The 14,237-nt window shown below is 44.4% G+C and overlaps 2 protein-coding genes across 2 annotated transcripts; both read left to right on the top strand.

Moving 5' to 3' along the window:
* The first annotated feature begins 35 nt into the window (after positions 1-35).
* prpf19 (pre-mRNA processing factor 19) lies at positions 36-5,233 on the top strand. Its single transcript, XM_040175236.2, has 16 exons — positions 36-345; positions 546-695; positions 1,346-1,422; positions 1,870-2,011; positions 2,130-2,203; positions 2,289-2,354; positions 2,444-2,485; positions 2,653-2,727; positions 2,844-2,919; positions 3,025-3,134; positions 3,254-3,409; positions 3,508-3,577; positions 3,671-3,844; positions 4,078-4,160; positions 4,262-4,367; positions 4,463-5,233. The coding sequence occupies exons 1-16, from the start codon at positions 327-329 to the stop codon at positions 4,558-4,560; spliced, it is 1,518 nt and encodes a 505-aa protein (XP_040031170.1). The 5' UTR covers positions 36-326; the 3' UTR covers positions 4,561-5,233.
* Positions 5,234-6,208: 975 nt separating this feature from the next.
* tcirg1b (T cell immune regulator 1, ATPase H+ transporting V0 subunit a3b) lies at positions 6,209-14,181 on the top strand. The gene is made up of 21 exons (XM_040172521.2): positions 6,209-6,667; positions 7,656-7,778; positions 8,146-8,224; positions 8,340-8,488; positions 8,600-8,695; positions 8,792-8,853; positions 8,926-9,052; positions 9,153-9,235; positions 9,344-9,437; positions 9,540-9,752; positions 9,850-10,000; positions 10,132-10,271; positions 10,418-10,575; positions 10,661-10,751; positions 10,831-10,949; positions 11,061-11,274; positions 11,796-11,906; positions 11,984-12,070; positions 12,156-12,276; positions 12,463-12,634; positions 13,369-14,181. Exons 2-21 carry the CDS (start codon positions 7,662-7,664, stop codon positions 13,460-13,462), a joined length of 2,478 nt encoding a protein of 825 aa, XP_040028455.2. The 5' UTR covers positions 6,209-6,667; positions 7,656-7,661; the 3' UTR covers positions 13,463-14,181.
* The last annotated feature ends 56 nt before the right edge of the window (positions 14,182-14,237 follow it).

The following is a 14,237-nucleotide window of genomic DNA, read 5'->3' as shown; positions in this document are numbered from 1 at the left end:
GCTCGTTCGTAAGACAATTGTTTCTTATTTTGCTATTTGCTTATGATTTACCTGTGATTTATTTTCAGGAATTGTCAGAAAGCCCAACGGGGCTCGTTCTCTTTAACGCCTCCCCGCCGTTAGGGGGCAGCGGAGCCGCTGCGGCGCTGAGCGCTGGAAGGGAGCGTAGAAGAAGAAGTCCGTTTGTAGCGGCAATGAAAGGACAGCGTGCCATTTCCACTTAAACGAAAACATAAGCATAGCTTACTTTAGCGATAATAACTATCGAAGCACATTACTAGCAAAACCCAACTCGTAGAAGAGACTATAAGGACTCTGTTGGAAAGATGTCTTTGGTTTGTGCAAGTAAGTGAAGTTGGATTGATCGATGTGACGGAGGAAGTATAGCTTAGCTAGCCACCGCGCTAATGCTACCTGCTAACTTAGCTAGCGCTAACGGCCATGCAGTGTCGTCTTCTGCTAATGTTGGTCGGTCCGTCCTGCTTGTCGTCGTTTCATTTTCGGTATCCTGCGATCTTTAATCTGTAAATGCATTTTTCACCTAGTCTCCAACGAGGTCCCGGAGCACCCGTGTGTCTCCCCGGTGTCCAGCCAGGTGTTCGAGCGCCGGCTGATCGAGAAGTACATCGCAGAGAATGGGACCGACCCGATGAACGGACAACCGCTGTCCGAGGAGCAGCTCGTCGATATCAAAGGTGAGACATGTGGGAGCAGCTCGAGATCTACGCCGTGTTGCGGGCTTGTGAGTTCATGTAACCGGAGGCCTAAACGAACGCAGCGTAATCACTCGATGTAATTCAAATGCACAGCACCGCCCGACCATGGATGAATGAATGAATAAACTACTCTAAAGCAGTTCCTACAACACATAACTTTCATTAAACGCCATTTGTTATAGCCAGACGTAGCTGATGTATTTACTGAGGGGTTTAAAAAGTGATAGTGTTTATCTGATTTAATATATATTTTTAGCCAATAATGGGGAATTTATATTAAATAAGGTATTTGGCTTATGATTGAGTAATATAGATAGTATTTTCTCAATAAAACCTTCTTTGTATAAAATCTCAAAATGATGAAACGTGTCATGTCAAAATATTTTAATGCCTAACATGGATTTGTTTCATCCGATTAGCATTCCAAACCCACCATAGTAACACAGAAAGTAAAAACCATGAACACCGTTGCGAACTGCTAGTTTGTCAACTGACAAATTGTTTTATTCCCCTATAATCCTCACTATTATATATTACTTATCCTACAGCATGCATTATTGAAACCTCAGAATTTGCAATAAATAACCAACTTGAATAATGATTTAAAATCGGTGACTTCTCTGTTTTAGTGTCCCATCCTATTAGACCAAAGGCTCCATCAGCAACAAGCATTCCTGCCATTCTCAAGTCCCTTCAAGATGAGTGGGTAGGTATTGTTCTTCGGCTCAAGAGAAATCCAACGAAATCCCATCGTCAATTTTGTTGCAACAATTTGTTTCAGAACATGTTTGTTTTGAATTTAAGAATTATGAGCTAATTTGACTAATGCAGAAACCGTTTAGTTCAGAGGCCCTTAGGGGGCTGTTTTCTTATTTTGAATTAAAATCATGACTTTTTGAAGAATGAGACTAACCAAACATTCCAATGTTGGTTTTATCAAGGATGTGTGTACAATACAAACATGGAGCCCTGGTGTATACAGAAGTATTGACTAAATCTGGGGGGGCCGCTTGAACAAATTCGCAGTCCACTGATTTTAAACATTTAAAGCAAGAAAAAACAACCATTTAGTTTTCTCCTGATAACAGATTTGTACCTCCTATAACAAAGCTTTTTCCCTTGAAATGACCATATAATGAACTCTTTGTTTTAGGATGCTGTTATGCTCCACAGCTTCACCCTGCGGCAACAGCTGCAGACAACTCGCCAAGAACTCTCTCATGCTCTTTACCAACACGATGCTGCATGCAGAGTCATCGCTCGGCTCACCAAAGAGGTCACTGCTGCGAGAGAAGGTGCATTAACAGTGTTGTGCCCTCTATTGTACAAACATCCGTCTGTCCAGAATCTGATCCACAAAAATGTACGTTGTGGAGGAACTTTTTCCTAATGGGGTCTACTTTTGTTTTACAGCTCTTGCCACACTCAAACCCCAGGCTGGATTGGTTGCTCCTCAGGCAATCCCCACCTCCCAGCCAGCTGCAGCAGTGAGTGGTTTATATTCTATCCTGTCGACATAAGACATTTTTATTTAAATCCATTCTGACGTTCTGCTGCTGCCCTGTTCCTCAGGGTGCGGGCGGAGAGCCCATGGAGATCAGTGAACAGGTTGGAATGACCCCGGAGATCATTCAAAAGGTAAGTTGTTCTTCTTATCTACATAAATCTTATAAGCGTTGCATTTTCTTTAGCAGGTCTAATATGTTTTTCCATATGCCTGTTTGCAGCTTCAAGACAAAGCTACCATCCTCACCACAGAGAGAAAGAAGGTATTTTTAAGGGGGGGGTTGTAATCGTTCATTTACCTTCCTTTGCCCATTTCTCCTTCTGATATCGCAATGTTGTGTAAAGTTTATCTTGCACAAGTTCATAATGCTTGTGGTACCATGTAATATGCACTCAGACTCAATTTCACTCCTTTAATGTGTTTCTCCAGAGAGGAAAAACTGTCCCAGAGGAGCTCGTTAGAGCCGAGGATCTCAGCAAATACCGCCAAGTGTCCTCTCATGCTGTAAGTTTTGATTTCTATCTGTCTGTATAATGAATGATGTTTCCTTATTCAGCAAAGGGCTGTTTTGTTGTCTTGATGAGCATGATGTCAACAACGTATCTCTTTGATGCCTTCAGGGTCTTCATAGTGCCAGTGTCCCTGGTATTCTGGCTCTGGATCTGTGTCCCTCAGACACCAACAAAGTTCTTACCGGTATATTGATCTCATCCAATGCTCATTGTTTTTTGTGTGGGATTTGTTAACACACAAATCCTTTTGGAGACTATAGTTTGATATCCATCCTGTCGTGTTCTTCAGGTGGAGCCGATAAGAACGTGGTGGTGTTTGACAAAAGCGACGAACAGATTGTGGCAACTCTTAAGGGTCACACCAAGAAGGTCACCTCTGTCATTTACCATCCATCCCAGGTACGGCTTTTTTTCAAGCATCAACCCGTCAAATTCATTCTCCAACAAACAAACTCTGACTACTTAAAGAACAGTTTTTGAGTCATTGTAACTTTTTTTTGCGATCTCTCCCCCTCTAGTCCGTGGTTTTCTCTGCATCTCCGGACAGCACCATTCGCGTGTGGTCTGTCGCCGGGGGTAACTGTGTCCAAGTGGTGCGTGCCCACGAGGGAGGTGTCACCGGACTCTCCCTTCATGCTACTGGAGACTACCTGCTCAGCTCCTCTGAGGATCAGGTGTGTGAGCTGACCGACCTATAGTGTGTGGGTGTATATTTAGCACTAAAACACTCCACTGGTTAACCACGCTCACATTTGTCCCCAATTTTCTGCAGTACTGGGCCTTTTCTGACATCCAGACTGGGCGAGTCCTCACCAAGGTTACTGATGAAAGTGCTGGCTGTGGTAAGTGCCTCAGTGGAAATGTCTGTGTATTTGGAAGTGTGAGGTGGACTTCTCTTGTTCCAGGTGGTAATGTTTCCCCTCTGACCCCTACAGCTCTCACCTGTGCTCAGTTCCACCCCGATGGTCTCATTTTTGGCACTGGGACGGCTGATTCCCAAATCAAGATCTGGGACCTGAAGGAGCGCACCAACGTGGCCAACTTCCCCGGCCACTCTGGCCCCGTCACCAGCATCGCTTTCTCTGAGAATGGATATTATCTGGCTACAGGTTAGAACAGTGCATTTGTACACCGTCTTGCTGCTAACCTCTGATCAGGTCTTTACATGGGGTTGCAGGAACATTCAGGAACAACACAAAATGCTGCACTTGCATTTACTTGTACACTGATCCAAAATACGTTAAAATACTATTGGCATCTTGTTTTTGCACCAAAGGGGTTTGGATCTATAAATAACTGTTTGCTTAAAAACGCTAACATCATTGTCCGGTTCTTTGCTCAGGAGCCCAGGATAGCTCCATCAAACTGTGGGATCTGAGGAAACTGAAGAACTTCAAGACCATCACTCTGGACAACAACTATGAGGTGAAAAATTGGAAGAAGCAAAACAAAGTAGATTACAAGTATGAGCTCAGCAAGCACATTGACTCAATCTCAATTTCAATCTTTATTTATTTTTGCTTCAGGTGAAGTCGCTCGTGTTTGACCAGAGCGGAACCTACCTGGCAGTTGGAGGGTCCGACATCCGTGTCTACATTTGCAAACAGTGGTCCGAGGTCCTCAACTTCACAAGTGAGGGCAAAATATCATTTCAAATCCAGTATGTATGTCACATGGTGCTTGGAAGCCGCATCTCTCTGACCTGGTTTCTGCCTTTCTTATTGTAGACCACACAGGATTGGTGACCGGAGTGGCCTTTGGAGAGAACGCTCAGTTCCTGACCTCCGCAGGAATGGATAGAAGTCTCAAAGTATACAGTTTGTAGGGTAATACATGACAACTTACTTAGAGGAGAGTAAAACGTTTTTTGTCTTGAGCAGTCACTATTCTGGACACGGGCTTGTAGAGAGAAATCATTGCCGACTTTGCTTCCTTAGTGTGTTAGTCCTCGTGTCCAGGAATGAGACCACGTGATATTTTTTGCCGTATGAATCTGGCAGTATGGTTAGGATAAAATGTTTGTTGGCGTTGTGAGTCTGACATGTAAATGATGTGAAATGAGATGCAAAGCCCGTAAACTGTTCTTGTCTGATTTGCCAGCAATTATAATTTACTGTAGTTTTTTTTGGGAGGGGGGGGGGGGTCTTATTTTTCATTCTAATACAACTCAAGTGTTGTGGTACATTGTTGACGACTAATTGGTGTCACAACAACCTGGTTCACTCAGTGACATTCTTTGTTACATTATGGTTAGGGTTAAATGGAAAATACATCTGTAGTAATGTACAGAACAACTAAGAGGAAAATGAACAGCTGTTTGAGATTCATGTTCATCTGAAAAATGTAGTCTTGTTTAACCTCCCTTTTAGTTTAATTTACCGTTTCTTTTACTCCATTTAAACTTGTCGTTTTCCAATTGTATATTTCTCATTCCTTGCTGTTTTACCCATTGCCGCTTTGCCCTTTTACAATAAAATAAAATATCTTTTGTATTGCCATTCATGTGTCAGATCAGAACAATGAGCACAGAGGAATCGGGAAACGTTTATTGCCATAATGTTTGACATACATGGAATTTGACTTTGCGATTGGTGCGTGACAGCAGACAGTATGACGATGGACGACAAGACCGTAGTGCAAGATGATAAAATATAATGCTATGGGTTAGTTTAAAAATAAAGGAATAAATGCTAAAAGTAAAGTTAAAATATTTAAGAATTAAAAATAAAGTGCACCAGCAAACAAGTGTCGTGTGCAGTGTGAAGGAGAGTGACCGGTGGAATGTTATAGTCAGTGGGGGACCGGGCTCTGTTGATGAGCCCGACTGCGGACGGGAAGAAACTGTTGGTGTGGCGGGAGGTCTTAGTCCTGATGGACCTCAGCCTCCTGCCAGATGGAAGGGGCACAAACCGTTGTCCGGGGTGGGAGGTTGAATTACTGCAGCTGCCTCAGGAAGAACAACCTCTGCTGAGCCTTCTTGGTGATGGAGCTGATGTTCAGCTCCCACTTGAGGTCCTGGGTGATGATGGAGCCCAGGAAACCGAAGAAATCTACAGTGGTGACGGAGTCACACAGGGTGATGGGGGAAGGTGGGACTCTGTTCTTCCTGAAATCCACAACCTAAATATTTAATTGTCCATATCTGCCTTACATGAATCTGTGATGAAGTCAAACCGCTGGTGTGCTATTATTTCACCAATGTTTGAGCTTCGCAGCAGAATGTTGTGCAGTTTGAGAGAGTCCTCTGCTCACCTCAATAGTAGTTCATTTGACGTGAGACAACAGTGGGATTTGAGTCAATAAGCCACAAACAACTTGTGGAAATGTCAGAGTAACACAATTGAAGTATTCTCCTTCATTTAAAAGTCGTGGTGCTTTGATTAAATAGATTTTTTAATTTTTTGACAATTTCTACTTGAGAATGAGTAGAATGAGTAATTTAACCGGTTTTTGAGTATTTGTTCCATCATTTTAGTTTTTTTAACGGTACATTTTAAACTAACGGACGTGTTCGGCTTCAGGAATGAGTAACCCGGAAATGACCAAGTTAACAGTAACAACGTTAGTTAAACTGGTCGTCCCACTCGTGTCATTACGTTTTTTAACGCTGGTGTTTATCAAGCGGAACTAAATACCATCTTAACGTTGCAATAATAGAATACTATAACCGAACACGTCGCGTCCGTTGGAAAACGACTAACGGTCACGTCGTCTCGCGCGGAGCCCTCGTGGACAAACCGGTGACGGACGTCAGCAGTCACGTGACACCGCAACAACGTGACTGCCACAAACAGGAAGTGGGAGAACAAAACCCACAACTTCTGATCAAGCCGCCTGGTTTCGCTCTGTTAGGTCGTCAGCGGTCTGTCTGTCCCTCGGCACCGGGACAGCGCAGCGGATTCGAGTGCAGCGGAACCCCAACCGGCGGGCAGGTGAGCGAGGGGACATCCGGCGTCTTTTTTGTGCGCGTAAACAACCGTTTTATTCCTCCAGCTGTCCGCCGTGAAACAGACCGCCGCTGTCGGGATGCAAATCAAAACCTTGCGCTTCATTTACATTCCGTCACGGGACTTCCCTCGTCAATCACGAGCTTTCATTTAACGGTTGAGAGTTGAATCTTTTAGTTTTATTTCAGATTAAAATGAGACTTACTGCCCTGTTTATGAGTTCATAAAATGTAGACGTTGACTTATTATTCGTGAAAGTCTCTTCTTGGTCTCATGTCTCATGTCTCAAGTGTTAAGTTTATAAGTGCATCGAACTAAAACCATACAGTCTGATACAAATGTCCTGGGGGAAAAAAATGAACCAGGATTAATACAAGTTAATGTTGATTATGGAGACCAGTTGTCTGTGCTGCTGCTGTATTTCGTCCACCACATTTATATTAACAATGTCAGACGAAATGCAGCACGATCACAACTCAACAACACCAGAACAAACTAACACCATCGCGATCTGAACACATAACCTTCATAAAAGTAGGGTTCACTGCAGCTATTTTGTACCCGAGTGCATTCCTTTTAGCATTTCTTAATTTATTAGCTCACAAAGAAATGTGTTCTTTTTTATAAAGCAATGCTTTTTTTTCTCTCTATTGAAGAGTGATTTATCTGGCAGCCACATTGTTTTTAGAAACATGTCTGCGCAAGAATGGAAATGCCATCCGAAGAAGTGGGAAGTCATCCGTTCATCACTCAGTATCAGTATGATACTTCCCTGTTGTTCAGTTTCCTCCCACGAACTTCTCCGTTGTCACACAAAGGCTTTTATTATCCGACGGAAAAATAAATGCTCCGTGAGAATAACTGCGTTCCTCTGAACTTCCTCAATAATACGGCGCTGTAAACGTCCGTACCTGGGACACATTGGACTGTGTTTCTTGGTAAATAAAACTTTGTCCTTTTTTCCCCCGTGCAGGCAGTTATGGGCTCCATGTTTCGCAGTGAGGAGGTCTGCCTGGTGCAGCTCTTTCTTCAGTCAGGATCCGCCTACAATTGTGTCAGCGAGCTGGGAGAACTCGGCCTGGTTGAATTCAGAGATGTGAGCTAAATCAATTCTTGGATAATAATCTTGTGGGTGAATGATCCAAGACGCGTTTGCATCCTGAACTGGTCGTCGACTGTTTGGGCCAGAATGCTTTTCCGTGCGTACCTACCAAAGTGCTCGGAGTGAGAGCCACAGATTGTTTTCATGTGTTTTGGCTATTGCAAGCATGTGATCATTACGCACATGAGCTGAATCAATTATTTTATTGAGTCACTTGGAATCTGCAGGATTTCTAAATCTGAGATCAGACGAGTTGGTGGACCGATCACGTCTTTTTGAGTCACTGAAAAGCAGCAAAAGAGTGTAATCAGATGACCACGATTAACCCCTTTCCTCTCGCCTCTTCTCTGGTGCCTTTTAGTTGAATCCGAGTGTGAACTCCTTTCAGAGGAAGTTCGTCGGCGAGGTCAGACGATGTGAGGAACTCGAGAAAACCGTCGGTAAGTATTGACTCTTTGTTCGCCAGCTCTGTTTTTTGTGTGGGTCTTTTTTTTTTCTTCCACTTGTTAATTTGGTTGAGCTTTTCCTTCGTGACCTTCTTTATCTGCCCTTCAGCCTTCTTGGAGCAGGAGATCAATCGCTCACTGTCTCCACCCATGCAGTGTCCCCTCCCTCCTCCGTGTCCGACCCCTTCGGCCCCGCAGCCCCGCGAGCTCATCACCATAGAGGAGGAGTGCGAGAGGCTGGCCAGAGAGCTCAAAGAGGCGAGCGCTCCACCGCGATGTTGAATCCATGACGTGCCTTCGGGTTTCCTTTATTGGCACAGTGTCCAAAGAGGTTGAACTCACGACCGATTGTCTTTGGCGTCTCACTAGGTGTCCAGGAACAGAGACAGCCTCCGGGCTCAGCTGACCCAGCTCTGTCAGTACCAAGGAGTCCTGACCAGGACGCACACTCTCACAGCCTCACTGGTGGGGACAAACCTTGCAAAAACGACTGCGTTTTTGTGTGAACAATCTGTCTGCAAACTAAAACTCCATTTGAACTTATTTGGCTGCATCTCACAGGCACCTCCACCTGTACTGGAAAGCCAAGGGCTGTTCGATAACCGCCAAGACATCCACCTCAGGTAGATCGAATCGTTTTTCAAATGTCCAACCTGATCTTTGTTTAACTACATTCCATGTATTCTGTCTCTTAGTTTTGTGGCAGGAGTGGTCCACCCGTGGAAGGTGCCTTCCTTTGAGCGGTTATTATGGCGGGCGTGTCGAGGTTATATCATCGTGGATTTCAGAGAAATGGAGGATCGACTTGTGCATCCTGACACGGTGGGAACTGCCGTGGTTAAGACATGGATATGAAAGTCACTTCTGATTGGTGTTTAATAACAGCTGTTGCTATAATAACAGCTTTCGTCTACGTTTGCAGGGGGAAATGGTGCAATGGACAGTGTTTCTCATCTCCTTTTGGGGAGATCAGATTGGACAGAAAGTCAAAAAGATCTGCGATTGGTGGGTCTACCTATCTAATCATTTCTATATTTCTCTTTTTTTTTTCCTCCACTGTAAACGTTCTCCTGCCTACAATGCCTGAATATCTTTTTTTATTTTGCCTCACAGCTTCCGCACCCAGACGTTTGCGTACCCTGAGAGCACCGCTGAGCGAGAGGACATTCTCCAGGGACTTCAGGGCAGAATCGAAGATATCAAATCGGTAAGTGCAGCTTAAAAAAGGCGCCGTTTAAAATAGCCGGGCGGCGTCTCTCTCCGTCAGCGGTGCGTTTCCCTGAGTCGCTCTCACTTCCCTGTATTCCAGGTGTTGCACCAGACCGAGTCCTTCCTGCAGCAGCTGCTGATGCGGGCGGTGGCCGTGCTCCCCCAGTGGAAAGTGCGCGTGCAGAAGTGCAAGGCGGTCCAGACGGTGCTGAATCTCTGCAGCCCCTCCGTCACGGACAAATGCCTGATCGCCGAGGCCTGGTGTCCCGTTGCCAAGCTGCCGGAACTGCAGAGCGCTCTGAGAGAGGGGGGGGTGAGCTGCACACGGGGAGACTTGACACGGATGAGTGAACCACCCCGTTTTCTCACCCTCCTTCACCTTTCTCCAACTCTCTCCCTTTTGTCTTCAGAGGAAGAGTGGAAGCAGCGTTGACTCTTTCTACAACCGCCTGCCCTCCTCCACCCCTCCACCCACCCTGTTTCCCATCAACTCTTTCACAGCTGGTTTCCAGAACATCGTCGATGCCTACGGCGTGGCCAGCTACCGGGAAGTCAACCCAGGTACGTCCGCGCAGCTCGAGAAGGTTTCTTCATTCATTGCACTTTGAAAATGAAAACGGCGATGATGCTCAGAATTGGAGCCAAAGAAGAGTGGATTGTAAATCAAGTTTTTTCCCTCGATGCCTCTGCAGCGGTGTACACCATAATCACATTCCCCTTCCTGTTTGCTGTGATGTTTGGGGATGTGGGTCATGGCTTACTTATGTTTCTGGCTGCCCTCTGGATGGTCCTTGAGGAGAAGGACCCCAAATTGAAGAAAAACAACAATGAGGTAACTCGGACACACGCAGCTCAACACAAGGATTAAGGCTTGTGTGACTGGGTTCACAGTGCTGTCTACTTTTGTCTGTCAACCTAAACAGGTTTCAGACTGTGTATATTAAATGCTGAAAGGAAATGGTTACCTGTGTTTTCCAGATCTGGAGGATGATGTTTGGAGGAAGGTATCTGATTTTGCTGATGGGACTGTTCTCCATCTACACGGGGGCCATTTACAACGAGTGCTTCAGCAGAGGCCTCAGTACCTTCAGCTCTGCGTGGCACGTCGGCCCGATGTTCAAGAGCAACAAATGGAAGTGAGGACGCATCGTATCGGCGCTTTTCCAATCTCTACGCACATTGCTTCTCTTCCATCTTACTTAAGTGTGTCATTTCTTTCAGTGCTTCGGTCCTGGCGGGGAACCAGTACTTATCCATGGATCCCGTTGTCCCTGGTGTTTTCACCACTCCATATCCCTTTGGCATCGACCCGGTACGGCCGTCACACGCATCACATGTATTATTTCATGTCGTCACTGGACCCGCCCTCATTCTTTCTGGTCTTTTGTCAGGTGTGGGGGCTGTCCAACAACAAACTGACTTTCCTTAACTCGTACAAGATGAAGATGTCCGTCATCATCGGTGTCATTCACATGACGTTTGGAGTCTGCTTGTCATTCTTCAATTATTGGTATATTGTTTTTTCCCGTGTGTCTTGAGTACACCTCCATTCTTTCTGACTTGCCTTCACATGAATATTGGTTTCGCTAATCTCCGTCTCCGCGGTTTGTTTTCGCCGTAGGCACTTTGGCCAGAGAGGCAGCGTGTTCTTTGTGCTGATCCCTGAACTGTTTTTCATGGTGTGTCTGTTTGGCTACCTGGTGTTCATGGTGGTCTTCAAGTGGATCGCCTACACTCCGGCTCACTCCAAAATCGCTCCCAGTATACTTATCCACTTCATAGACATGTTCCTATTCACAGACAACCCTGACAACCCAAAGCTCTACGAAGGGCAGGTGTGTGGTTTCTTTATTTCCTGTGAAAGTAACCGCTATGGTTTAACCCAAGTTTCACAATGTATCCACCAGCTTTTTTTTAAGCAGGTCAGACATGTATATTGAAGAGTGAAAATCACTGGTTTTATTTATTTTTTCTTTGGACAGTATGAGCATCCCATTGAAGATGCCTAAAAACTGCTAGTTCACAGCTAATATCTATATCTATATTATCCGATCTCACGGTTATTTATTTGTCCCAAAGTTTCAGAGGAGAAATGTATCTATTGGAAAGACTCTAATGGGTATAATAAAGTGACCCGGCAGCTGTTTTATGCATACATGTATACTTTTTAGAGTGGGGTGTCACGTCTATCCTGTGGAAGATAGAAATAATAAGCACTCTGACCCCCAACAATCATTGCATGCTTTGGTTTGCATGATTCTGAACTACATGTGCGATAACACGACGAAACGACAATGTTTTCCTTAGAAATAGGTGCTAAAGTGCAAACTACGTTCCTGTAACTCTTCGTCTGCAGATTGCTGTGCAGAAGACCCTGGTGGTACTGGCCCTGTGTGCTGTCCCTGTTCTCCTGCTTGGGAAGCCCACGTATGAATTCCTCGCATTCAAAAGACGAGGACGTCAAGTGGTGAGTTTGTGTTCGACAAAACGATAAACTCTTTTTCTTTAGAGTATTTACGGATTTCTGCTTCTCTGCCACATCAGCAGGAAGACCGACGCGCGCTGGTGGCCGAAGAAGGCTCCATCAACACCCGTCAAGGGGATGCGGAGGAAGGAGCTGTGGACGAAGAGGTGAGCAGGAAGGCTGATTGACTTCATTTACTAAAAGGATTCATTCGAGCTGTTGGGATTGTGTAAACGTTTAATCCGTCTGCAGGATTTTGATGTCGCAGACAAGTTCATGCATCAGGCCATCCACACCATAGAGTACTGCTTGGGCTGCATCTCCAACACGGCCTCTTACCTCCGACTCTGGGCTCTCAGTTTGGCACATGCACGTGAGTGGCACTCACTCTGACACGCGCAAACACAATATACATACTCCCATGACGCACACAAACACACACTCACAGACAGACTTCCTCTCTAAAACCCGTCCCACTCATGCTAGTCGGTCTTTTTCCAGCCAGTTGTTCATACACACATGACGGTTGTCTGACGGTGGGTTATTTGTGTCTCCACAGAGCTGTCAGAGGTGTTGTGGGTGATGGTGATGCGCATTGCCCTGAGGTGGGAGGGCTATGTGGGATCTGTAGTCCTCTTTGTGGTTTTTGCCTTCTTTGCTGTGTTGACCGTGTCAATCCTGCTTGTGATGGAGGGACTCTCTGCTTTCCTGCACGCGCTCCGTCTGCACTGGTGAGGATAAAGGGGAGGAGAAGAGGAAGAGCGATATGAGTGATCGCTTTTCCCCATGTTTAAGTTAGTTAATCATTTATGTTCTGAAAAGACCCTTTATACAAACGCCAAAACACCAACAAAAGATCACACTGAATTACTTCACTTTTGTATAAATTACATTGCAAATAGACATTTATCTCCCGTTCCAAGCTGCCACTAAAATATGACACAACTTAATGTTCCAACCTGTAGAGCTCATCTGAAATGATTAAAAGGTTTGAAAGATGGCTCTAAAATCAGATTAAACATGGAATGCACTTAATCTTTAGTTGAAACAAAGAGTTTCCTTCGCCTCTTGTTTTTTCACTGTTGGTGTTAACATAACAAAAGGTGATATGTTCAGCTAAGTAAATCTCAACCTGTGTATTTGTGGTGTATACATTTTGTCCCTTGAATGCAAAGTCGATTCATGGCTGAAGGGTGTTTAAGATCAGTGAGGCTCCGAAATGAAAAGGGTTCGTCCTTTACATGGAATGAATGAGCTCAGTGAATGTACGGCCGTCTGCACGTTACATTTGGACATTTGTGTCTAAATGGAAAATTTGAACCACGCCGTCCATCAAAATGTGTTTGCTTCATGTACTGTGTAGATTAACCACGGGACAGGTTTGTTGATGAAGCGACGTAGAGAGAGACGGGACAGGGGGGTGAAAACTAGGTTGCTGCATGTTGACTTTGCTTTTCTCTTACAGGGTGGAGTTTCAGAACAAGTTCTACAGTGGAACAGGCTACAAGTTGTGCCCTTTCTCTTTCTCATCTCTCATCAATGCATCAGCTAATATATGACCGACCAAACCACTACGTAGGACGGTTATGTTAATGTTGTATGGTAATGAATACTTAGACTGCAACTAATCACATCAGAATGACTTTGTCTTCTCGTCCTAACGTGGTTTATTCTACTGCCTGTAGGCTGTAAAATGGTTTAATTGACTTGCGCAATGATCCCGACCGTAAAGACTGTTATTCTTGAAATATTGAACGAGTTCCTATATGTTGAATTGCAATTGCATTCAATGGAAAAACTATACTTTTATATCCCCTTTCTGATTAGTTTTAGTAGTACTTAGCTCAAACAAATTGTAATCGTTTACACTTTATGAACATTCATTATAGACATAGATTCTGAAAAGGGAAAGGACACCAATTAATGAATCTGTTCAGAAGTTTAAGGGAAGGTATGATTGTTGAATTTGTGTATAAGTTTGCCCCGCAGTATTCTTCAATTGACGGCAGGGAAATACATGAATGATTTTGAGCCAAAGACACCTTCGCCTCATTGTCCTGTCTTCCGAGGACCAGTTTTTAATTGGTTGTAATGTTTTTTTCAGGTGCCTTACTGCGACTGAGTGCTTGTTTATCTTTTAAGTCTTTTAGACAGATAATAACTTTCATTAACTTACCACTATTTAGAACAAAACTCTGCCTGAACATTTTTTTCTGCCGGTTTGCACTGTAAAATTGATCCAATTTGAACTGAAATTAAATATTATTCTGTTGTATAATCCTATTGTGGTCTTTTCCTAAACCTTACCATTTATTGTGTAACGAATGTCTTAAC

The sequence above is a fragment of the Gasterosteus aculeatus genome, chromosome 4 (genome assembly GCF_964276395.1).
Source record: "Gasterosteus aculeatus chromosome 4, fGasAcu3.hap1.1, whole genome shotgun sequence".
NCBI lineage: Eukaryota > Metazoa > Chordata > Actinopteri > Perciformes > Gasterosteidae > Gasterosteus > Gasterosteus aculeatus.
This window is presented reverse-complemented; position numbering and strand designations above follow the sequence as displayed.